This window comes from Plasmodium berghei, assembly GCF_900002375.2.
Source record: "Plasmodium berghei ANKA genome assembly, chromosome: 14".
Classification (NCBI taxonomy): Eukaryota; Apicomplexa; class Aconoidasida; order Haemosporida; family Plasmodiidae; genus Plasmodium; species Plasmodium berghei.
This window is the reverse complement of record NC_036172.2, coordinates 1,947,010-1,972,429: the sequence shown is the minus strand read 5'-3', so window position 1 is coordinate 1,972,429 and position 25,420 is coordinate 1,947,010. Positions and strand designations below refer to the sequence as shown.

Here is a 25,420-nt window from a genome sequence, read left to right as displayed (position 1 = left end):
TACTTCATGTACAATACTTTTAATATATTTTCATTGTATTTTCACAAATGTACAAAAGTTGTATATAAAAATAAAGAATATGCTTTTTAATATTTTCTGTATTTCTATATTTATATAAATATCATGATTTTTTTTTTTCCAATATTTTATGGCCGAAACGATAAAAAAAATCCCACAATATTTTTCGCTTGTAATGCATAAAAAATTAAGAATTTTTAAATATTAAGGAAAATTATTATTAGTTTTACGATTTTAAAAACTTTTATTATTTTTTTCAAATTTTTATTTACAATTAATATATATATTTCCCTAAAAAAATGTTATGGAAGTAAAGCAAGTATCTCTTGATCCTCCTCCAAGTTTTTTTTAATTGTATCATTAGTATGGTTAATTATCTCACTTTTTGTTTTTGTAAATTTATAAATATCATTTAAATTTTGAACGATGGAAGGAAATACATTTACATAGTTTGTAGTTACAACATTTTCCAAGTGTTGAATCGAATTTTTTAAATCACCATTAAACATGGATGTTATTGATAAGTTATTATAATAAATAGCATAATCGCTTGCCACATTATTTCTACTTCTGTTGTTATTATTATTATCATTATTATTGATAGGAATTATAAAATATTCATTAATATTTAACAGCTCTTTAAGAGCAATTTCATATTCCTCTAAATATAAATATAAAAAATTAAAATTCATTTGAGAATGTCCATACATATTGCTATTAACGAGTGAAGGTATAGGATATGTGTCTTTATTTCCAAATTCAAGATGTTTATATTTCACTATATTTTTTACCATATTAAAATATGACTCTGCAAAGTCAAAACTTCCAATAAAAAGAAACAATTTTCCAATCAATGAAAGTGTATTTATATGATTAGGAAAATATTTAAGTATTTTCTCTTTTAACAATTCTATAGCTTGTTCTATATAATTTTTTTTTAATAACAAGTCACATAATATATAGCTAATTATAGTAATATAATGGAAAATTATACCAATTTGTCTATTATGTTTAAATAAGGGTGAAGATATATTATTATTGGCTTTATCCAGTAATACTTTATTATCTGTACATGCATTTTCATTCCTTATCTTGTTCATAAGCTTTTCATATTGTAATAATAAAAGATATAATCTATCAAATGAAGTAAAAAATAAACCAAGAGTATAAGGATAATAACAATTTATTAACCTTAATAAAAATGGAACCATCGATCCATTTTCTTTTTTATATTTTAATGGATACTTTTGAAATTTATAATTTTCTCCATCTAAATTTTCAAGTAGATTTAAATCATTAGAAACATATCTATAATTATGTAATCTTAAATTACAATAAATTTTTATTGTCATAAATAGTATATATTCAAATGGCTCTTTTGAAGCAAAATTGCTTATTATTCCTTCTAAAAATTCTACACAAGTTTTTAATTTTTTTTTTTCTATATAACTTTGTGATGTGCTTAAATACTCTATTGTTATTTTATTTATTTCTTCATTCACATTTATGTTACCTGCATTTAAGTTGTCTCCCAAGTCGTATATATCAAGGACTTCTATTTCCATATTTTGTAAGGGGCCAAATGAATAAAAGGGGCGGAGAAAATTTAACTAAAAAATCGAGCTAAAAAATAATAATGCATATTTATGTGCCATGCAAGTTGGTATACTTTTTTTATCTGTTTCTTTTTTTTCTATTGATTTTCCCTCCATAATATATTGAGGCTATTTAAGGGATTACTTTCTTTCTCAAAAACAATTTTTACAATCCTAATTTAAGCCGATTTATATAAAAAAAAATTTAACATTCTTCATTATTTTTATTTATTTTGTAATAAAATATATTTTTATATAATTAAAAAAAATATATAACAAATAATAGCTATTAAATATGCTTTGTGTGCTTATCATATTTTTACATTTTCTTGGTGCATTTTTGTACTGTTTGTTTTGAAAAAATGTAAGGATGAAAAAAAGGAGAAATAAATTAATATATACTTGTCCATTTAAATTTAAAACAATTGTTTTTTATTCTCTATTTTTATATGTTGATATTTCCTATATTCATATTTTCCTGAGCGTTTATTTTTGCCAGGTGTTCATTTTTTTTTTTTTTTTTGGCATGCATTTATTTGTTATTTCTTTAAAAATGGAAAAAAAGGGACATAATATATATGCATATAATATAGACCAATTTGAAATCAGATTATTGTTCGAATTAATAATATATATATACCGCGTTTATGGGTTGTGTATTTATAGTAATTTTATTCTCCCGTTATTTTATTTTGTTTTATTTGAATGTTCACAAAAACAACATTGTGTAACAATAACTAATGAAAATTAAAAAATAAAAATGACCAATATGGTTAAACTGAAAATATTCATTAAATAAATATTAAATATAATAAAAAAAACAAAACAATTATTATACCACAATTTACACCATATAAAGGGGTACAATAATAGTTTATACATATTCTATACATAAATTATTTCTTTGGTATTATATTATTTTACTTTTTATTTTTTTTCAAACAATTATATATTTGCTATAATTTGTAGACAAAATATTATTTTTAAAAAATAATGTGTGCTATATTAATTCCACTAAACAAGGAATTAATTATATATGCTATTTTGTATATGCAGTTTTACTTTTGTTTTTGTATTTGATTATTATATGAATTAAGCATATATTTATACATGTGTATATTGGGCTCTATAAATAATAAAGAAATATTATTTTTTTAAATTTTGTAATAATAACATTATTTTTTCATTATATTTTGGGAATCTTTAAAAAAGTGACATTTTTTTTTAATCTTTTCTTAATTTCATTATAAAAGCTTTCTCTTATAATTTTGTTCATGTCTATCAACTAGCCAATCTATATTTTAGAATAACGCTAGTTCATTTTTTTTATTTTATTTTTTTTTTATTATTACTATTTTATTTTATTGTCATTATTTTTTATTGTTATTTTTTTTTTTATAAAGTGTTTGGTCTCCTTATAGCGAAATAGATAAAAACAAGTGGCTATATATATGAGCGTACATACAAAATACTTATTTATCTAAGGTGATACGTATTTATATGAACGTACATACAAAATGATTTTCAATAGACTGTTTAAAAAAAAACTCGAAATTGAAGTTGACTTGTATATACTAAAGAAGGAGTCTACACCGCTGGCTTTGGACGCAAAATTAAGTATTAACAAAAATGAAATATCAATTTATAATTCTTCAAAAAAATACATATTTAATGAAAACAATATTCATGATTTTAAATACCATGAAATAGAAATGTGCCAGTTTAAATATTTGCAAAATGGACTAGTAGAGGAATATGGGTTAGTTTTTTCGGAAATGAAAAATATGTACTATTTTTATAAGTATATAATGCTTAGTTATTTAAATGGAAATATAATTTTAACTCGGAAAATAAATTTGTATAAATATACTCAATTTGAAAAAAAAATATTCAAAAAAAATTATTTTGGGGTTTTAATTTTTAATACGTCAAAATGTGAGCATATATTGGTGATCGTTAGATCAAATAAAATAAAAAATGGAAAATGTGCAAATATTCAAGGAAATGAAAAAGATGTTATAAATATAGATTTATCGACATTGGAAACAAACCACGAAGAAAATAAATGCATTAACGTCTCTGATGAAACAAAGAGTGAATTAGTATATGATAAGGAATGTGAAAAATACTACGAAGAATTTAGTATAAAAAACCTTAAAGAATTATATAAAAGGAATAAAATATTTTTAATATATATCCTAAACACTTTTAATGATATTTATTTGGGAAGTGAATCTATTGGTCTCCATATACAAAAATATTTTATTAGTAACATGCTCAAATTTGTTGAATATAAAACATTATATTCTGATGGGGAAAATTATAAAAAATATTATGTAGAGGGTAGTGAAAGTGGCGAAAATACTTCTAATAGTGCTAATATTGATGATAAAGGAAATACAAATATTTGTGGAATGAAAAAGGGGGAAGAACAAACAGTTTTAGAAGACAATGCTTATGATAATTTTCAAATTGAACAAATGGAAACATCCAAGCTTTCAAATTGTGATAAAAAAGAAAATGAAAAAAAGAAAAATGGGAAAAAAAAAAACATAAAAAAAAATGAAAATTCTCAAAAAAATAATCACGAAAAATGTCTATCCATAAATTCTGACAAAATAAACAAAGATAACAATGGTGATAATAATCATAATGAAGGAAACGAATTAAATAAATTAAATGAAAAGGTTCTAGTTATTATAGAATCGAATAAAATATTAATAGAATATATTCGAAATATATTGATATATAGGCACGATTTTAAAAACGATATAATTCACATAAAACAAAATTATGCTGATATACATTTAAATTCCCAAGTATGTGGAAAATATAGCGATATGGATGAAAAAGAGCAAAATGGAAGTAGAGGCAGTGATAATGATAAAGAATATAACGATAATAATAAAACAAAGCATTACTCAATATTATATGATTTTGAAAATTCTGATAATATAGATGATAATGATTCAGATACTGATATGAAATATAAATATGTAAATACAAATGATAAGTATTCGTTTGTTTTTAGACAAAATTATATTCCATCAAAAGGACGATGGAATAATAAAAATAGATGGACCGAACGAAGAGAAAAAAGAGATCATATTATGGGCAAAATACAGACCGAACAAAATGAAATGAATTATGATAATGTGTTTAACGATTTAAGCATTTACAAATTTGATGAATATGGAAAGGAAAAGAAAATATATAATTCCCCCCAAAAATTATTTGAATATAGAAATGAGAAATGTATACCAAAGAATGCACATATTAACGATAATGAAGGAACTAAAATAATAGTATTAAATGAAAAGAATGAAAATAATTTATTTATGATTGATGTGAATAGTGAAAAGATAATACAAAAATGGGATACTGAATATATACCTATAATAGAACTATTAAAAAAAGAAGAAAATATTTATTGTGGTTATAATAAAAGTAGCTTATACTATGTTGATACACGAATCAAAAATTGTATACAAAACCAATTACAATATAGCAAAAATACTCCAAGTATTGAACATGCCAGTATGGATAAATATGGAAGAATAGCATTATCAAATACACATGGTGAAATAAAATATTTTGATGGTAAATTAAATAAATATAATACAATAAAAAATTGCAAAAATTCTATTTTTTGTTCAAATGAGATTGTTGATTTAATTGTATCACAAGACGGTTTATATTCTGTAATTACATGCGAACAAAATGTAATAATTTGTGAAAATGTAATAGAAAATAACAACAGTAACGATAATGTTTTTGAAAAATTAATTAAAAAATCTGATCGTTCAAAACAAAAAAAAATACTTCTCCAAATACATTATATTGATGTATTTACATATAACCTTGGAAATTATGTATTTATTAAAAGTCTAATAAATAATGATAGCACTTTAATATTTACCTTTTCCAAAAAGTTTTATGTAGTATGGTATTTAAGGGAAGCAATTAATAATCAAATTTCCTATATTATTAAAAAGGTTAATGATAATATTTCTGATATGTCATTTTATAATACAAACAACATCCAGGGAATTATTATGGCTACTGAAAATTCTCTTAAGTCTAAACAAATTAACTATATATAATTATATAACTTGTTTATTTGCATATGTATTATTATTTTTTTTTAACTAGCCATTTTTTTTTTTTTTCGAGCTATTTTTTATAACCCAATTTTTCGATATCCTTACTTTGACTATTTGGGCTTAATTCTTTTCATTATCATTTGGTATGCTACTTCATTATGTTTCTATATTATTATATATTTTTTTTTAAACTTGTCTATACATATTTATACCATTAAAAATAAAATAGAGAATACGAAAAAATAAATTCGATTATAATATATGTAATATCAAATTATAATAATTCTTCATATTATTGGAACTTGTAAAAATTTGAAGGGGGGTGTTATAGGATTTTTCCTTAATTCATGAATTTTATAAGAAAATATGAAACTATAATGGCGCATATACACATAAAGGGATAGGACACATATATAAAGATTTAGCTAATATTTAAAAAGACATTTTTTTCTTGTATAAATAAAAAAATAAATATTAATCAGATTTGTGTAATATAGAGGGCTTCAAATAAATCTTTAAGAGTATTTTTCAATCCAAACAGAATAAATATTACTTATCATATTATATAATAAAAAGGATAAAGACATATATTAAAAAAAAAAATTTATACCATCCCAATTTATAATGTGCTTAGATAATTAGAATATATAATTATTATATATATGTGTGGATGCCAAAACTAGTGATATATTTATTGAATCAATGCTCAAATTATAAATATTTTAGAAAAATTCCTAATTTATACTTTATTTTAAATATATAAATATGCATTTACATGTATGTCAGCATATAGTGTAGAATTTTGCATATATGTAAATATTTACCCTACCCCGGATAATTTGAAAACGGGTTAGATTAACTAATCAATGTTTGTTTTAAATGAGCATATATTCGATTTTATTTAAGAACGTATGATATATAATATATTTAGGTGCAAATAAAAGAGGAAGCTATAACTTGTGTAGCTCAAAAAATGGAAATGTGAGAGTCAAAATCATATTTGATTGCTTATAGTTTATTATATTTTTTTATTAAAGGAATTTTGAATAAGTATATCTAAATTTTTAAAAAATGTCTTAATTTTGTAGGTAATATATTATATTCAAAAATATGTTTGGGTCCTTAACGTTGTAAATATAGATATATATTTTATTATTTACATGAAATATATTCTTTTATTATTATTATTATTATTATTATTATTATTATTATTATTATCATATTATTATTTAATTTTTCGAAAAATGAAAGGTTTGATAAAGGGCGAGTTTATTCATTGATGCATTTCGCTTCACAATTTTTCCATTAACATGGTTTAAATGTAAAATAGGTTTAATATTTTTGTAAAAAAGAGATATTATAATATATAAATTTATATTTACATTTTTTTTGACATTTCTTTCCCTTTTTATAAAAAAATTAATGTTTTATAGATATGTGTACTATAAATATAGTTTTCTACAATTTATTGAAAGTATTTAAGAAGGGAACTTATTATATGTGTTTTTTTTTACAATTCGATTTTCATTATTTTTCTTTGATTGCGTCACTTTTGTAATTTTATTTCGAGTTTTAATGCTTATTTTATATATAGGAATTTATTATTTTCGTCATACTTTTATCTCTGTATTTTTCTATTTTTTTATGCATATAAAATTATATTTATTTCATATCACATTATATTAAAAAATGATTTGTTATAAAGATATTAACAATACACAATTTTATATATTTATTTTATATACACATAATAATATTTAATAAAAATAATGTTATATTAATTATATATATTTATTTTCTTTAGATATTTCACTTTTTTTGATTGTTCTTAATTTATAATTCTCTTATTTATTTATTTATATATATATATATATATATATATATAATTTATATATTTATTTATGTTTAATCAGATTTATTATTTATCTTGTTTCTTTTAAGTTCTCTACATTTTCATTATCTTTTTAATATTTTTCGCCTTTTATATTTTTTGTTTTTTCCTTTTCTATTCCTGAAAATTCAGAATTTTATTTCATATATTATGGTGAATATACATTCTTATATTTTTATAATTTGATTTTATTTATATAATACATCAAAAATACATATTTACGATTTTTACTTAAATTTTTATTTCATCTATAACACCTTTCCATTGTTACTAATTGCAAAAGGGTGAGCAAAACCCCCCATATATATATAATATTTATATTTATTTAAGCGCAATATATCTAAGAATATATGTATATCATTGCGTAGGAATACATAACATGGTTATTGATTACTGACATATCGCAAAGAGCAGCAAATATATATATTATTACACAAAGATATTAAAATTAATAATAATAGAAATAATAATAATAACAATAATAATAGCAAAATGAGTAGTGACATATTAAATGCAACGATCGATGGGGTTCTAAATACGAAACTTCATATTCAAAACATCCCTCCACATATTACTGATTCCCATTTAAGATCAGCATTAGGAAACGCGGGTCAGATTAAAGATATATGCTATTTTAATAAAAACAAAAAACAGATAAATAATAATTTTGGTAATAATAAAAAGATATATAACACAGCTTTGATCACATTTAATACTCATGAAGAAGCATTAAATGTTTTGAAAAATATAAAAAATTTAATTGACACAAGTTCTGAGGAAAGAAGCATTGAAGCTAAGTTTGCCGTCCCAAATCTTAATAACAATATGATTAATAAAAATAATATGAACGGAAATATGTCTAACAGTAATAATAATTTCCAAAACAATTTTAACAACGAAAATTTTGGTAATAACAATATGAATAACTTTAATTTTTATAATAACAATTCACAAAATAGCTTTATGAACAGAAATGTAAGAAATAAAAATACAAATAATATAATGAATATAAACAATATGAATACAACGCAAATGAATAATATGCCTATGATAAATCAAAATAATTTTATGGTTAACAATAACTATAAAAATAACAAAAATATGAACGATATGTTAGGAGATGATAATATAACCCCCAAAAGTGCTAATAGTAATATTAATAATAGTGGTAATAATAGCCCAATGTTCAGACAACATAATAATAATAATAATGTAAATATGCATCAAGGTAATGATAGTGCATTAGATGAATATAATGACAATACAGAAGGATTGAGCTTATGGGAAATATATAAAGATAAAAATAATAACACATTTTATTATAACAATTTAACAAAACATAGTCAATGGAATAAGCCAATACATCCAAATAAACTTTTTCAACATAATAATAATGAAAAAACAAAACAGAATGGGCCCAGTGGAAGTAACTTATTTATTTTTCATATTCCTAGTGAATGGACTGATTTAGATTTATTTCAACATTTTTGTTGTTTTGGAAATATAATTTCTTCAAAAATTCAAAGAGATAGTACAGGGAGAAATTCAGGATTTGGTTTTGTTAGTTACGATAATGTTATGAGTGCACACCATGCAATTCAATTTATGAATGGCTATTTTGTTAATAACAAATATTTGAAAGTTCAACTCAAAAAAGGAGAGGACGCAAAGGAAGTACAGGATTAAAAAAAAAGTCTAAACTACATGGTATTGTTATCAAGCAATGTTAGTACAACTTTTTATAATACAAAATAATTAGCATATGAATATGGATATACATATTATGCAATCTCGCTATCATTACATGTTTTACCTTATCTATGCAGGTTTTTAAACACATTATTATATGAATATGTAACATATTTTATGCATTTACTAGCTAAAAAAAAAAAGTTTTATAACTATAATAATATTGTTAAGGAAAATGTTCATAAAGTGGTGAAAAACACATGCCCTGTTCAGAAAAAAAAAATCATTTATAAAAATGCATATTTCATAATACATTTATTTTTACTTAATAAAGTGTTAAAATATTTATAAATTAAATGTTTTATGTTTTTTTATTCTACAAAATGTTAAAATAATTACATTATATTTATCCATATATATATATATATATATATACACAATTATACATGTGCCCACATTTTTGGTAAAAGGATTTACTAAACATTCATAATAAATTTTTATAAATATACATGAACACACACACATAAATCCACATATTCATATAATAAGTTTCTATACATATAAATATACTTAGTAAAAGATTCATATAAATTTGTATCACAATTATGTGCCTTATAAAATAAAATATAATACCTGTAAAATAAAAATATTTACCACGTATATATATATGCTTATACTTATATATGTTTATTCATATATATACATGCATTTTACTATTTACTTGTATAAATATGTATTTATCTCTATTTTTTAAGATAGATATACCTTATCATAATATGCTTTACTTTTTTGATTTAACAAAACAATAATACTCAAATAAACTTTACATAATACACCCATTTATAAATAAAAGAGGAATATTTAAGAACATTGAAAAAGACAAAAATCGATCATTTTTATCATTTCGATTTTTTATAGGTATGTAAATACCACACATACTAATATATATATGTAAACATTTTTGTAAATTTATATAAATACTTAAAATGAGGAAAAGTTTTTTTCGGTCTACATTTTTTTAGTAATACCACCTCTCGTAGTTATAATAATAAACCCGTATATTATTCTATCAATTTCAAATGTGAAATATAATACGACGGTTTTCAGTCATGTATATCATATTATAAAAACTACGAGTAAACTGTATCGCATTTTTCAGATTTATATCATACATGTTTTAATTAAGTAAATATCCTTAAAAATGTTAATTTAATGGCTAAGTTCGGAAATATGGGCATATGCTTATATAAATATACGCACATGGCGATCATTTGGGTATACATGTAATTGGGTAAAATTATAGTGAAAAACAAAAAATAAAAAGTATATACAAAATGAATAGGATTATATTTTAATTTGGCAAATATATAATAAAATATGGGAAAACACCACAATGGTTCTGAGTAATATATATATATATAATTTGAAGGAAGCTATTTTGATCGTGTTTATTTCGTTTCCCATTATTATAAAAAATTATAAGTAAAATGGTTATATTTATATGATAAAATACGCACACACACACATTAGTGTATATTGGGGGTGGAAAATAAAAATAAACTACTTAGGCAAATGGCTTGCAAATGTTTTTTTACATATAAATACTTTCTTTTAATCATAGCGTCAATTATTAAAAAATGCATATAATACAAATTATAAATTTGATAAAGTTTATTATTAATTTTTTTGTATAAATAATATAAAAGATCTTTATAATTATTATGTATGAACAGTTAATATGACTAGTTGTGTATTTGTTTAGCTGTTCAATTTTTATTTACACAGCTAGCTAAATATTTTTTATTTTTTAGTTGTGTATATATATTTCGAGAAATTATATGGTTATTCTTGGTTAATGATACTATTATCACTTGTTGTGTTTTCATTATTTTTTTCGATTTTATTTGTATCATTTTGTTCATTTTGACTATTATCTTCTAAATTGTTTAGTATTATATTTGTCTCGTTTATGTTTGGTAAATTATTTACAGGGTTATATGCCTCATTTTGTATATTAACATTATTAATGTCGTGAATAAGATTATTTTTTTGTGTAACTGTATCCATTGTGCTTGATACATATCGATTATATTTTACAATTGTAATAAAAGAAAATGTAAATAAGATAAATATATATATAATGTATAATCTATATTTATTAAATATATCTTTATTTTTTAAGCTTTTCATAATATTTTTAGCAATATCTAATTTATCGGTAGCAAAAGAAATATTTGAAATATTTTTTTTTAGTGACTCCTTTTGTTTATTTAATAGTCTCATAACATCATTACTAATATATTCAGAATTGTCTAATAATATTTTTGATTGATTAATATATACATCACCTTTTTCTATTATGTCTATGTCAGTAAGAAGATATTCCCTATCATCATCAAAATTATTATTCATATTTTTTTTTGTTAAATTATTTTCTAAAAATTCATCTTTATATTTTTTTAATTTATATTTATATTCTGCTATTTTTGTATCTATTTCATTTAATTCAGTTTGTTGATCACCGATTATTGTATTTGTTTCTACTTCGAGCTGCATGCGTTTAAACATGCTTTCAGCACTATTTACTGCTTTTTCATAAATATTTAGCAATTTATTTTGATCTGAATTATTATCTTTTATAATTTTCTCAGTGTAATTAACTGTTTTCATATATTCATAGCAATTGTTTTTGTAATCATTATATAATGAATCCGACATTTTTATATTTAACTATTTTTTTTACAATTACAATAATTAAAGAAATAAATGCAATACCTTTATATATATACTCTGTGTGTATATTTTTTTGATATAGTCTAAGCTTATATATTATATGTGTTTTGAAAAATCTGACGATAATGTCTGAAGTTCCAAATTTGAAAAACAAAATAAAATAAGTATCAAATTATTAGGTATATATGGTATTTGACATTATTTCGAAAGGATACTAATTATTTTTTTGTTTCACTTTTCCTTTTTTATATATTTTGTTTGATTTGTAAACAATGTGAATGTTCCATATGTTTGTGTATAAAACTCCCTTTCGATATTATTCATAAAATAACTAATTGAAAATTTTAAGGTAAAAAATAAATAAAAATATAATAACGAGCAAATAATCAAACGAACAAACTAAAATTATAATTTTTTACAATTTATTTTGCGTGCATTTTATTCCAAATTTTGTCAAAAATATTAAATCATGGAAAATTAATCATATATATTAATTTTTTTAATACATTAAAAACTGTATTTTTATTTTCCCACAAATAAAATCCATATACATACATAAATCCATTCCATAAAAATGACAAAATAAAATTCAAAGAAATTATAATAAAAGAATATAATTTTTTTTATATATAGTAGGAAAACAGCATTATAGTGTAAATTGGCGTATATATTATATGCATAGCAATTCATGCCGTTTTGTAAATTCTCAAAAAAAAAAAAAAAAACATTTTTAACGGAACTATATGCTTAAAAATAAGAGTTAAAATGGAAAAACAAAGGTAACAAATTATTACTGAATTTAGAGTATTATTAAAGGTACTACAATATAGCTAGTATTGTTATATTTCAAATAGTATAATGACAATAATACTCAATCAGGAATTTTATTAAAATTAGAAAACTGTTTGTGGTGAAATTAAACAAAATACCTAAATTAAGTATTTAAAAATTTTGTTATTTTATCTATCCATTTGTTCAATAATTTACTTATCCATAATTATTCATACATTTGCCATAAAGGAAAAAAATATATAAATAAATCATCTCAAAAAAGGAACTATATTTTTCAAAATAAGTACATCTCTCTATATGATATATGCACATTTGTACAGAAATATAAAATAGTTTATTATGTATCTGCAATACAAAAATCAAAATGAATAACACAAAATAGATAAACACATAAAAAAAAAGGGATACAAACATATATGTATGCATACTTGATATTTTTGATGAAAATTTGTTAATATAATCAAATTTGATAAATTCAGAATGGACGAATTAGGAAATGTATATGATTGTGATATGTTGTTTAATGATGATGATATAAACTTAGAAAAATATGGAAATAATTGTGAGGATACTGCAGGATTGATAAATGAGGAAAATGAAAGCTACTTGAAAAATATCGATTTTGATATAAAAAATAACATGGATAAAATTTCAACACAATATTTATTTTTATATATAAACACATATAAAGAAAAGAATATAAAAAATGTAAAAAAATTATATAATATAAAATTTTATGATATACATTTAAGAAAAGATGAATACCCTCTGTTGGAAGCCGAACACAATCTTGTAGAATATTGTATTAAAGAACTGATAAATGAAAAAAGTGGATTTGATACTTTAAAAAACAATAACAACAATACTAATTATAAAGATGACGAGCATAAATATTATTTACTAAAAATTTATGAAACAATTTTAAAATATTTTCCTTACAGCTTTAAAATATGGTATTATTATATAAAGGATAGTATTGAAATGATTAGTGATATATATTATAATAATAAAAAAGAATATGAAAAAATAAATAATATTTTTGAAAATTGTCTTTTATATTTATATAATTTTAAAAGTATATATATTATGTATATACAATTTTTATATATTCAAAGAAATGTAAAAAAAATAAGAGAAGTTTTTAACAAATCTTTACAAAATGTATGTCTAAATCAACATGAAGATATATGGAGCTATATATTAAATTTTGTATCAAAAATAGATAGTAAATTAATTAACTATGAATATATAAAAAGATATGTCACAATATATCCTGAACAAATCATATTTTTATTTAATCATTATATTAAATATAAAATGCATAAACAAGCTTTAAGCACGTTTTTTTATATATTAAATAATGATGATATAAATTTCGATTTAGGAGATAAAACTAAATATGATTTATATAAAGAAATATTTAATTTAATTAATTCATCGAAAACGTTAAATAATGATGTCATGGAAATTTTAAGAACAAATTTGGATATTTTTAAAAATTATGAAAATATTACTTCGATATATATTTTATTGGCTAATAATTTTGTCTACGAAGGAAGATGGAATAAAGCTATGGATATTTATGAAGAGGGAATATATGAATCGTATTCTATTAATGATTTCTCTGTGCTTTTTGATAATTATATAGAAACATTGAAAATTTTGATAGATCTCAAAATAAGAGGCCAGGATGGAAATTCCATCAAACTAGCCAATAAGGTTGATCAAGAAGAAGAAACAGATGAAGATGAAAGCGAAATGAGTACTTCTGATGATTTTATTATTGATTTATATATGGATAAAATAAATTATTTGCTGGACAAAAGAAAAATATACATTGCAGATATAAAACTTAAAAATAATAAAAAGAATGTATATGCATGGTTAAATAAAATAGACGTTATAGATAATGAAAATGAAAAAATAAATTTATTTAATCAATGTTTAAAATTTTTTCAAGATAATGATTATATTGGGAAATTAAGTGACGTATATATTACTTATGCTTATTATTACTATAACAATAAGAATTACAAAGAATCGGTAAATGTTTTTCAAAAAGCTATAGAAGATAAAAATATAAAAAGTTTAAATGAAATGGCAAATATATTTTGTTCATGGATCGAATTAGAAATTTTAGAACAAAATTACAATGAAGCATTACAGATTGCTAGGTTATCCATTGATTTTAATAAAAGTAATAATTTTGATAAAAAGGGATTTCAAATAGTTAGTTACAACTCTGATAGAAACTTAATTAAAAAGGATAATTCAACTTATGGTTTCCAAAATATACAAAATAAATTTAATTTAAAAAATTCTATAAAATTAGTATGTTTAGTATTAGACATGGAAATAAATTATGGAACTGTTGAAACAGCTTTATGCATGTTTGATTTATTATATCATTCTAAAAGCATTACTATTAAAATGGTTTTGTCATTTGCTAATTATTTATACGAACAAAAATATTTTAATGAATGCTTTAAAGTATATGAAAAGGCTATTTCGATTTTCCATTATCCATATTTATACCCAATTTATGTTAATTATATTAATAAATATATTGAAAGGTATAAAGATAAAAATATTTCGTATGTACGTGAATTATTTAAACAAGCCATATATGGAATTGATAATAAAACATATGTCCCTAAAGAATTTTCAAAGTACATTTTTTTAATGTACATTTCGTTTGAAGAAAATTATGGATTTTTGAAAAAATCATTAAGTATTTACAAAGAGGCTATTCCATTTTTGGAGGAGCAGGATAAAATTAAATTTTACAAAGTGTATATTTCGAAGGTAAGGCTATATTTACTTGTTTTTTTATGACTTGTTCATATTTATTTCGTTTATTTTATTATTTATTTTAGCTACCTATTCCCCTAATTTTGCACGCACATATTTCATAAATTTTGTGCATGATTTGGGTTTTTTTCGTTTTTAGATATCCAAATCATATGGAATTCACAAAGCTAGAGAGGCATTTGAAGAGGCTATTCAAACTCTGACAGATGACCAAGTACTTTAATCGTCAAACACTATATATATGAGGAAGTGTTTTTTGTTATTTATAATAATTATTTTTTTTTTTCTTTACACTTATTTTATTACAGGCTAGAGAAATTTGTTTGTTGTATATTGATATGGAATACAAGTTAAATGAATATGATCGAGTAAGAGCACTTTATGTATACACTGCTCAGTTTACAAATCCATTGAAATTCCCCCAATTTTTCCAGGTTCAACTTTTTACATACCACACTTTTTGAATGTATTTTATATTCCGTCTATATAATAACACATGAACATATGTACATGTGGGAAATAGCTGTACAGTTTTTTTTTTTTTTACTTTAAATAATTTTTTTTTAATTAAGAGATATTATACACACATTTAATTTATTTTTTATGGTATAGGATTGGAGAGAATTTGAGGTATTGTATGGAAATGAGCACACATTTAGAGATATGATAAGAATTAAAAGAAGTGTGCGGAGTATGTTTACGTAAGTTTATATAAAAAATAAAACAAATGAAATAAAAATAATGAATGACTGTTTTAGCTATTGCTATAAAGCTTCAAATATAGGATTCCGGAGTAGTGCATATATTATGACATTTATTTTATATTTTTTTTTTTTAGAAATTCAAATAGTGCTTCATTTAAGGATAAGCATGAGGAAACAGAAGAAGGGAAAATAGAAGATACGAAAAGAAAATTAATGGAAATTATTGAAAATGAAACAGGTGAAAATAAAAAATTAAAAAAAAAGTAATTGAAAAAATTCATACAATTATCTGGAAAATTATGAAAGAGTAATTGAATAAAATATAGTACATTGTTTAAATAATCTGGATGACAGTTTTAAGGTATTTATATATGTGGGTGTATTACCCCTATTTCATCTTTTTGAGTGTCATAATTTGTAACAAAAAAAACTTATATATATGTATGCTTGTATTATCAAGAATATGGCATGTAACCCTTTGTTTTTAAGAATTTATTTTCTTTATTTTCTTTATTTTTATTTCTTTTAAATTAAGTTTATATTTAGTATATATACTATATTTATTTATTATTGTTTTTTGGTATATTTAAAATTTTTTTTCCTTTAAATATAAGTACATTGATTATATATTTAATACAAAAAAAAATGCTATGAAAAACACATGAATAGATAATCCTATTAAAATGATAAATTAATAAGAAAATGTATTTTTTAATTTTGTCCACTTTAAAGGGATAAAAATATAAATTATTATGTAATGAAAATATATTGCGATTTTTTATTATGATTAAAAAAGAGAAAAAAATATAAATGTTCTGTCTTATTGAAAAATAATTAAGGATAAAAAATTATAAATTTGTTATTTTCTCCCTGAATATGTACATATATACATGCCTATACCCCGCTTAAATTAATTTATATATGCATAATAAAATAATAATTGATATAACTTTTTGATATACATGAATAGGACAATTATGGTTAGTGGCATGGAATTTTATTGAGAAATTTTAAGGAATTAAAAAAATAAAAAATAAATATTAAGGTGAAAATAAAAGGGTTTATACAAAAAATACGATTTTATATAAGCCTTTTTTCATGTCTTGCTTGTATTAGGATTACATATGTGGGCATCCATATTTTGTTATAGTTCATAATTTATGATTTGTAGATATTTATTATAAATAAGTAATATATAAAGTAGAAATATATAGAGAAAAAAAGCGATTTAAAATAAATAAAATGGAATATACGTTCAAATTTTATAAGCATAAACATTTAATGCTATTAAAAGATAAATGGGGAGATGAAATAAGTAAGCATTTATTATATTCCTTAAATGACATTGATACTAGGATAGAAACAAGACAAGATAATGAAAATAAAGAATCTAATTTAAATTTAGTAGAAAATAAGGAAAAATTGAATACCCCTTTTTATGAATTAAATTATTCTAATATATTTAGCATGATTCAATATTCGTCAATATGTATAAGTATTTTTGTAAATGAAAATGAAAACGAAACAAAGGATAATATTGTTGGAATAATCTCAATAGACTATGATTTGTTACCAAATTTTGAAGATGTAGAAAATGAGTCTTATTGTGCAGATACTAAAATTGAGAATAATAATTATTTTTCTAATAAATTAGATTTAGATGATTTATATTATTCTTTATCGTTGTATATAAAAAAATACAATATTGTGTCTAATTTAAATACTAATAATACATTAATTATAAATTTGATAATAACAGATAATACAAATTATTATTATGATTTATTTTTTTATTTATTTAATGAATTTGAAGATATTGCTTTTATTTTAATTTTTTTGAAAAATGAAAATAATATTGAAAAAATGGATATATTAGAAAAGGGAATATTAATTGATTTGGATAGTTTAACCTATGATAATTTAAAAACCAGATCAAACTCAAATTTAAAATATAATAAAATTTTCATAATAAATAAAAATATGTTTGTTAATAAAATATATATTCGTTCAACCACTAGCTCAGATATATATGATTTGCATGAACTTTTCAAAAAATATATTTATTATCCTGAACATAAATCTAACAATTATTTAGTATATGATATAATTGAAAACAAAACAGAAAATGATATATTAATTAGTATCTTAAATAGTAGAGAAAAAATTATCGGATTTGTTTGGTTAAAAAAAAATATAGATGTTAATATTCTTGTTAATTTATATAATTTGAAAAAATACAACTATCTAATTAAGAAAGATTTATATTCTTCGATATCCAGCCAACTAGTATGTTAATATATTTTATAATTTGTATATATAGACAAACTTGAGAAATATAAAAATTATTTATTCTACAAACCTGCTATTATAGTTGTAATTTTAATTTATCAACTCTAAGAAAAGCATACTAAATAGAAACAGATTCAATATATGTGTGTATATATTTTTACCGATAAGATGTTGCATATGTATATATATCTATATATTCCTTGAATTGACACTGGGTCATATGATTTTCCTTTTTAGGTCCCTTATAAAGGTGGAGATAAAGTTTTAAACAAAATGAAAAAAAAATATTTATTTGTGGAGTTCAAACAACATATATTAAAAAGCATAAAAATAGAATCTATTGACGATTTAGAAAAAAAATATGAAATTGACAATAAAATTATATATGATTATTTAAATGATCATTTAATCAAAGATGTAGATCAATATTTCGAATATTTTAAAAATAAAAATTTAAATATAAGTAATACTATAAAAAATATATATAACAAAGTAAGTCAAACCCGTTCAGATAGTACAAACATATATCTACATATTTCCAATAAATTTATTTTAATACATGATTCACAAAAAATAAACTCTTATTTGAAATGTACATATACATATATTGTATGTGCATACATTATTTGCTTCTCCTTTTTTCAATAAACAGATGCAGTATGATTACGAGAATTTAAAGAGCAATGGGGAAGGAAACTCTATCAATTTTTTTCAGCTAAACAAACTAATAAACTTGTATGCCCATATAAGTTTTTCTGATGTATGTGAATCGTTAAAAAGTCAAAACAAATAAATGAGTGATAATGTGCATCTATTCATCCATTTGCCATAATAACCGAATCATAGTATTTCCCATTTTTTCCACTTGTCCTAATTTGGTTGGGTAATAGATTTCTAAAGTGAGCAAAACGTTTTATGATAATTTTGAAAAGATAGAGATACTATATTTCAATTTTAACAATGATAAGACATATAAAAAAATATATGAAAATATAAAAAAGAAAAAAGAGGGAATAATTGGGGATGTCTTACCTGAGAATAGTAAGAAATGAAGAAAGTAAAAATTAGTTGTTATATTATTTATGCATTTATTATATTTCTATAATTGTATAGGCAAATTATATAAGTGCATAAAGACATTAGTATTTGCCCCTTAAAATGGGTATCTATAATTTTGATATTTTCTTTGGTATATTATATTTTTAGATACAAAAAAAATGAATATTATAAAGTTAAACTATGATAGTAGCGTTAAAAAAACAGAAAAAGAATTCAAAAAAGTTGTAAATTTATCTTATTATGATATATTTCTTTTATTACAAAATATTTATCCCGATGTATTCAAAACGGTAAAATGTGTTTATCTCAAATTTTTTTTTAATTTTATTATTACTATATGACAACTTTTTGTTCCAATAAAATGTGTCCATTCTATGATTGTACTTTATGATCTTCACATTAATTTCCCTAAATTTGATTTCAAAAAAATATTAAAAAAATTATTATTTTTTATTATATAATTTTGGCTTAGAATGAAATAATATTGTTATTTTTATTTTTGGATTTGTATGAAATAATTTTAGTTACTGAATCGACAATATTTGATTGTGTTTCTTTCAAGGTAATATAAATTTGTATTTTTCATTAATCCTTTGTTTAATCTTAAAATATAAATTTATTCTCATATATTTTGCATTTTATGTTTATTTTTTTATTAGACATATTTAGACGAATTGATAAATATAAACAAAAATTATTTTATATACAAATATAAGCATATAGACTGGCTATCTAATTTATGTGATAATGATAAAAATGCATATTCCCTAAATTTGTTTGTTTTAAATGATAAGGTAAATTCGAGAAATAAGTAGTATCTATGATTATATTATTTTTTTTTATGAAAGGAAAAATAGTTAACTAGTTTTATTTCGTTCGTAGCAGTGGTCAAAACGTTCGAGATATTCGAACTTTCTTACCACACCTTCGCTCCATTAGTTTATCTGTTTTAGTTTATCTGTTTTAGTTTATCTGTTTTAGTTTATCCGTTTTATTTTATTCGTTTTAATTTCATTCAATTGCTTACACTATTCACAATCGCAGTATTACAGCAATTCAAAAGAGATTTTGCTAAAAATAGAAAAAATATGTTTCGAAGAAGTAGATTATATAATTGCTACAAATAATGAACGAGGGTATATCCCTTTTATCTTGAATTATTTTAATATGATAAAAAAGAAAAAAAAAGCAAATACTTTAGAGTCGTTATACATATTAAATAAGTATACTTTGTTTTTGGCACCTTCAACTGATTATATGAAAGTAAGTGAAATAGAGGATGTTCAGAATTTTCTTAAGAATTGTAATTTTGATAAAAAAAATGAAATAATTCATACAATTTTATCTCTAAAAAAATATTGTAAAAATAAACTGGATACAGAGAAAACTATTTATTCATCCGATTCCCATATTTGGGGTAAAAAAAATGAAAACAAAAATTTGAGAGTAGTTATAATTGTGCATTAAAAGGTTGAAAACACTTTTCGTTTCGCATTATGATTTACACTGTTACAGATTTGTGTGACATATTATTTTTTACTATTTATTATTATTTATTTATTTTTCACAGAGCTAAATTTTTACCAAGCACACAACTATTACATATTTGTGAGTAAATCTGGAAATAGTATAATCAATGTGACATCAGGACGTATATTGAATAATCTGGATTTTTATTATAAGGATAAAGTTTATGATTTTAAAAATATTATAGTTCAAAATGAAAACAAGAATACAAAACATTTCCTAATGTCTTTTTTTTCATCAATTATAATTTTCAAATATTATGATAAACATATTATTCACAACATTTTACGGTAAGACAGAAAAAAAAAATGTATATTAAAAATAGTATTAACAATTTCATTAATTTGAAGGTTCATTATATTTATATATATATTTTTTTTTTAATTCAATATTTTTCTTGCCTTATTTTTAATTATATTGAAGATTAATAAAGGCATGTTCATGCCATGTTGAAATTAGTGACAACCAATTTAGAGACGTATATAAACATTTTAAGATATTGAGAAAAAAAGATAATAAAATAAATATAATTAAAAAAAAAAATATTTGTGATAATAAAAAATGTATGGAAATATATGGAGAAGAAAAAAAAAAAAAAAAATACTTAATTATAACAAAACAAATGTGTTCAAAAAAAAGTGTAAATGTAGACAATAATTTAGTTTTTTGGGGGGTGAATGATGTATGCTTATATACATTATATAAAATTCTTAAAAATAATGAATATATTTTTAACAACATTATTTTAATAATTAGATATAAAAATAAATATTTATGTAAAAATGTAATTGATAAATATAATAACATAACAAATATAAGTCTTGATAGATTAACTATTTATAATAAATTAAAAAATATTATGGTTAATGATCGAATAAAAATAATATATGACAATGTTTATAGCATAGATCGAGAAAATAAAAAACTTGAATTATCTCAAAAAAAATGGATACATTATGATTATTTATTTTTATGTTTTGACAAGGAGGATATAACAACTTATTCCTTTGATATAGATAGTTATCAAATAGGGAAGAAAAAAAACTTTAATTTTTTAGAACAATCTCATCGCTTGGTTGATGAAAATGGAAAACTCGATTTTTTGGTTAAAGCCAAGGATTATGAGAAATATGAAAATTGTGAAAAAGGTGAGCATTTAAACAAAAGTAAAGATGGACAAATAGAAATAAACAAAACTGTGAAAAAATATAGAAAAAAACAAAATGAAAAAGGATATGAAAGTTGTAGAGGCAATGATAATGAATTGGAAAAAGAAAAAGAAAAATATGCAACCTCTGAAAGCTCGGATATATATGATGAAAACATAGAACAAAAAAATAAAATATTTCAGATTAATGAAAACAGTGAAATTGGTAAAACTCAAAAATTAAAAAATTTTGATAAAGGGGATAACTCTGAAATAACAATAAAAAATTCCAATATACATAAAAATGAAAAGGATTATTCTACACATTATTACACAAACTATTCGACCCTATCATCAAGTTGTTTCGATACTAGTGAGGAGAGTAGTAGTTGTGTTAAAGATATATCAAATAATGGAAAACAAACAAAAAAATTGGAAGAAGATAGTGAAATAAATAAAGAAAAAAAATATAAAAAAAATAAACGATCAATTAATGGTGTATTTAGTATTAGTGATCCAATGATTGAAAAATATTTTGATGAAAAAAGTGAATATATGAAAATAGTAAAAAATTGTGTTAATTATATTGTTATATATAGTAATAATTTGGATATTTTAAGCATTATTAATTTTTTTTTAAAAAATAAAATAAAGACATATAAGTTAATTATTATTTGCCCATATAATTGTAATAAATGTTATAGAGAGCATATGAAAGGAATGAAAAAAGAGAATGAAGAAAAAGACAATGATAAAAATGAAGTAGAATATATAAAAGATTATATTTTCAAAGAACGAGGATATTATAAAAATAAAGAAGATTTAAAAAATAATTATTTATTTTTAAATAATACAAATCCTAGTAACAATTATTATCATAAAAATTGTGTATTAAAAAATATAAAACATGCATTAAATAAAATATTTTTTTTATTTCATCTTTTAAAAATCCGAATAATTTATGGAAAAATTATTGCAATTAAAAAAAATAAAGATAATAAACTAAAAAATATTATTGTCCATTATTGTAAACATAAAAAAACAGATCAATCATTTATTAATTCAAAAAATAACTTTTTAAAAAATATGATTATATTACCATGTCAAATACTTTTATCTTCACATAATTTTGATATGAATAATCATGTTAATTATATTCTTAGAAAATCATCGATAGTTTACAATAAAAAAATATGTCTTAATCATAATTTTCAGGTAACTTAGCCGATATCACTCTTCGCCATTTTGCATTTCACACACACACATATGTGTATATATATAGATATGTACATATTTGTTCGAATTAAACTTTGATGTTACGTTTGTTTTTTTCTTTTTCTACAAACTTTCAGACAAATGACAAATTTATATTCAGTGGGGGAGATCTTTGCGCATTTTCGAACAAATACCGGATTAACAAAAACAGGGAATTAAATCATGAATACTACAATAGTGTTGAAATAGGAAAATTGGCAAGCAAACAGATTTTAAAAATAGTTTTAGATAAATGTAGAATACCTTATAATGTACTTAAATTGAAAAAAAAAAAAAAAAAAATAGAGAAATGTGAAAAATTGAACATAAATAGAATAAAAGGGAGTGAAGAAATGAAAGAAAAAAAAATATTTGAGACGGATAAAAAATCAATAGAAAAAATACAAAATATAGAAAACAAATGTGATGATATTTTTTATCATTATAAAAAATTAAAAGTTTTTGAAAAACCGTTTGTTTATTTTAACAAGCTTCCTTGTGATTTTTATTTTTATTACTTTCAAGCTTCAAATGGTGACTTATGTAAATACAATGATTTGTTAGCACCCCAAAGTGGAGAAGAAAATATCAAACCAAATATTAATGACAAAAATGATAATTCTGGAAAATTTAAAAAAATATATAATAATGCATTTTGTACTGATACCTTAAAAATCACCATAAAAAATCAACTAGAATTAAATGAAAAATTTAATGTAAAATATTTTGATATATCAAAAAATATACATGCTCAAGGTTATTATTGTCGAATCACAACAAATTCGCTAAACATGATAAATTCGTTTACTTATTTGGGTAAAAAAAAAAAAAAAAAAAAAAAAGACATAATAGCTAGCATATTGGAAAATATCATACTCATAATTAACACATACACATTTTGTGTTTTTTCGACTTGTATTATTTTAGGACGAGAAAAATTAAACTTTTATAATTTGAGTAGTCTTTGTAATTTGTCTATAAATTATTTTTATACTATTGTTAAAAAAATAAAAAATTGTAATTCTCTCAATTATGATATACTTAGCATGATGAATGAAGAGAGGGAGCAATTTATTTTTTATTACAAGTATGTTAAACAATTTGAATTAAAAAAAAAAATATATATATATATATAGACAGAAATAATATTACAATATATATACACCATGAAAAATATTTTAAACTAATATATGTGTACATTATGTTCACTTTATATTTTATAACTTATTCAGATTTCAAAAATATAAAAATAAATTAAAAGAAAAAATAATTAATACACCACATATGAAAGAATCCATACAACTTTTGATCAAGGTATTTATAATTTACACTTCTAAGTGTTCTTATATATTTTTTTTTTTATGAATATTATATCATATAAACTTTTTACTATTTAGAGCGATTTATCCAATTCATGACTTTATCTTTCCTTTTAACACAATGCTTAGGATATACATGACAAAGATTTATTGAAAAATTATTTAGAAGACAAAATTTTAAATGTAGAAGATAATGATGTGTGTAAAAATATTAAGAAAAATGTTCAAATACATTTAATGGAATCTATAAAAAAAAATAGGGATTTGCTAAATGGCTATTACATGCCTACATGTAACTATTGATATGTGCATATAAATAAAGTATCCATTAATAGTCAAGAAAAATTAAAATGAAAAATAGTTCTAGTTATATGAATCTAAAAAAAATAAAGTATAAAGAATAGTATATTTATTACTCATATTTTCATACATATTTGTGTATGCATATATTTTTCTTTAACTTTTTTAAAATATTAAAACTATGAATAA

General features: G+C 21.1%; 6 protein-coding genes across 6 annotated transcripts; 4 read left to right on the top strand and 2 right to left on the bottom strand.

Moving 5' to 3' along the window:
• Positions 1 to 320: 320 nt before the first annotated feature.
• PBANKA_1450900 (conserved protein, unknown function) lies at positions 321 to 1,583 on the bottom strand (the record flags this gene model as incomplete). The annotated part of the gene is made up of 1 exon (XM_034567881.1): positions 321 to 1,583. The coding sequence occupies one exon, from the start codon at positions 1,581 to 1,583 to the stop codon at positions 321 to 323; it is 1,263 nt and encodes a 420-aa protein (XP_034424334.1).
• Positions 1,584 to 3,130: 1,547 nt separating this feature from the next.
• Positions 3,131 to 5,716, top strand: PBANKA_1450800 (conserved Plasmodium protein, unknown function; the record flags this gene model as incomplete). Its single annotated transcript, XM_034567880.1, has 1 exon — positions 3,131 to 5,716. The coding sequence occupies one exon, from the start codon at positions 3,131 to 3,133 to the stop codon at positions 5,714 to 5,716; it is 2,586 nt and encodes an 861-aa protein (XP_034424333.1).
• Positions 5,717 to 8,099: 2,383 nt separating this feature from the next.
• PBANKA_1450700 (clustered-asparagine-rich protein, putative) lies at positions 8,100 to 9,293 on the top strand (the record flags this gene model as incomplete). The annotated part of the gene is made up of 1 exon (XM_034567879.1): positions 8,100 to 9,293. The coding sequence occupies one exon, from the start codon at positions 8,100 to 8,102 to the stop codon at positions 9,291 to 9,293; it is 1,194 nt and encodes a 397-aa protein (XP_034424332.1).
• Positions 9,294 to 11,138: 1,845 nt separating this feature from the next.
• PBANKA_1450600 (vesicle transport v-SNARE protein VTI1, putative) lies at positions 11,139 to 12,014 on the bottom strand (the record flags this gene model as incomplete). Its single annotated transcript, XM_034567878.1, has 1 exon — positions 11,139 to 12,014. The coding sequence occupies one exon, from the start codon at positions 12,012 to 12,014 to the stop codon at positions 11,139 to 11,141; it is 876 nt and encodes a 291-aa protein (XP_034424331.1).
• A 1,287-nt stretch (positions 12,015 to 13,301) lies between these two features.
• PBANKA_1450500 (pre-mRNA-splicing factor SYF1, putative) lies at positions 13,302 to 16,603 on the top strand (the record flags this gene model as incomplete). The annotated part of the gene is made up of 5 exons (XM_034567877.1): positions 13,302 to 15,626; positions 15,772 to 15,846; positions 15,941 to 16,066; positions 16,245 to 16,333; positions 16,471 to 16,603. 5 exons carry the CDS (start codon positions 13,302 to 13,304, stop codon positions 16,601 to 16,603), a joined length of 2,748 nt encoding a protein of 915 aa, XP_034424330.1.
• A 975-nt stretch (positions 16,604 to 17,578) lies between these two features.
• PBANKA_1450400 (conserved Plasmodium protein, unknown function) lies at positions 17,579 to 25,234 on the top strand (the record flags this gene model as incomplete). Its single annotated transcript, XM_034567876.1, has 14 exons — positions 17,579 to 18,622; positions 18,863 to 19,117; positions 19,278 to 19,385; positions 19,516 to 19,666; positions 19,832 to 19,974; positions 20,157 to 20,246; positions 20,344 to 20,478; positions 20,729 to 21,101; positions 21,255 to 21,501; positions 21,635 to 23,573; positions 23,711 to 24,428; positions 24,540 to 24,699; positions 24,845 to 24,926; positions 25,061 to 25,234. 14 exons carry the CDS (start codon positions 17,579 to 17,581, stop codon positions 25,232 to 25,234), a joined length of 5,619 nt encoding a protein of 1,872 aa, XP_034424329.1.
• Between the last annotated feature and the right edge of the window lie 186 nt (positions 25,235 to 25,420).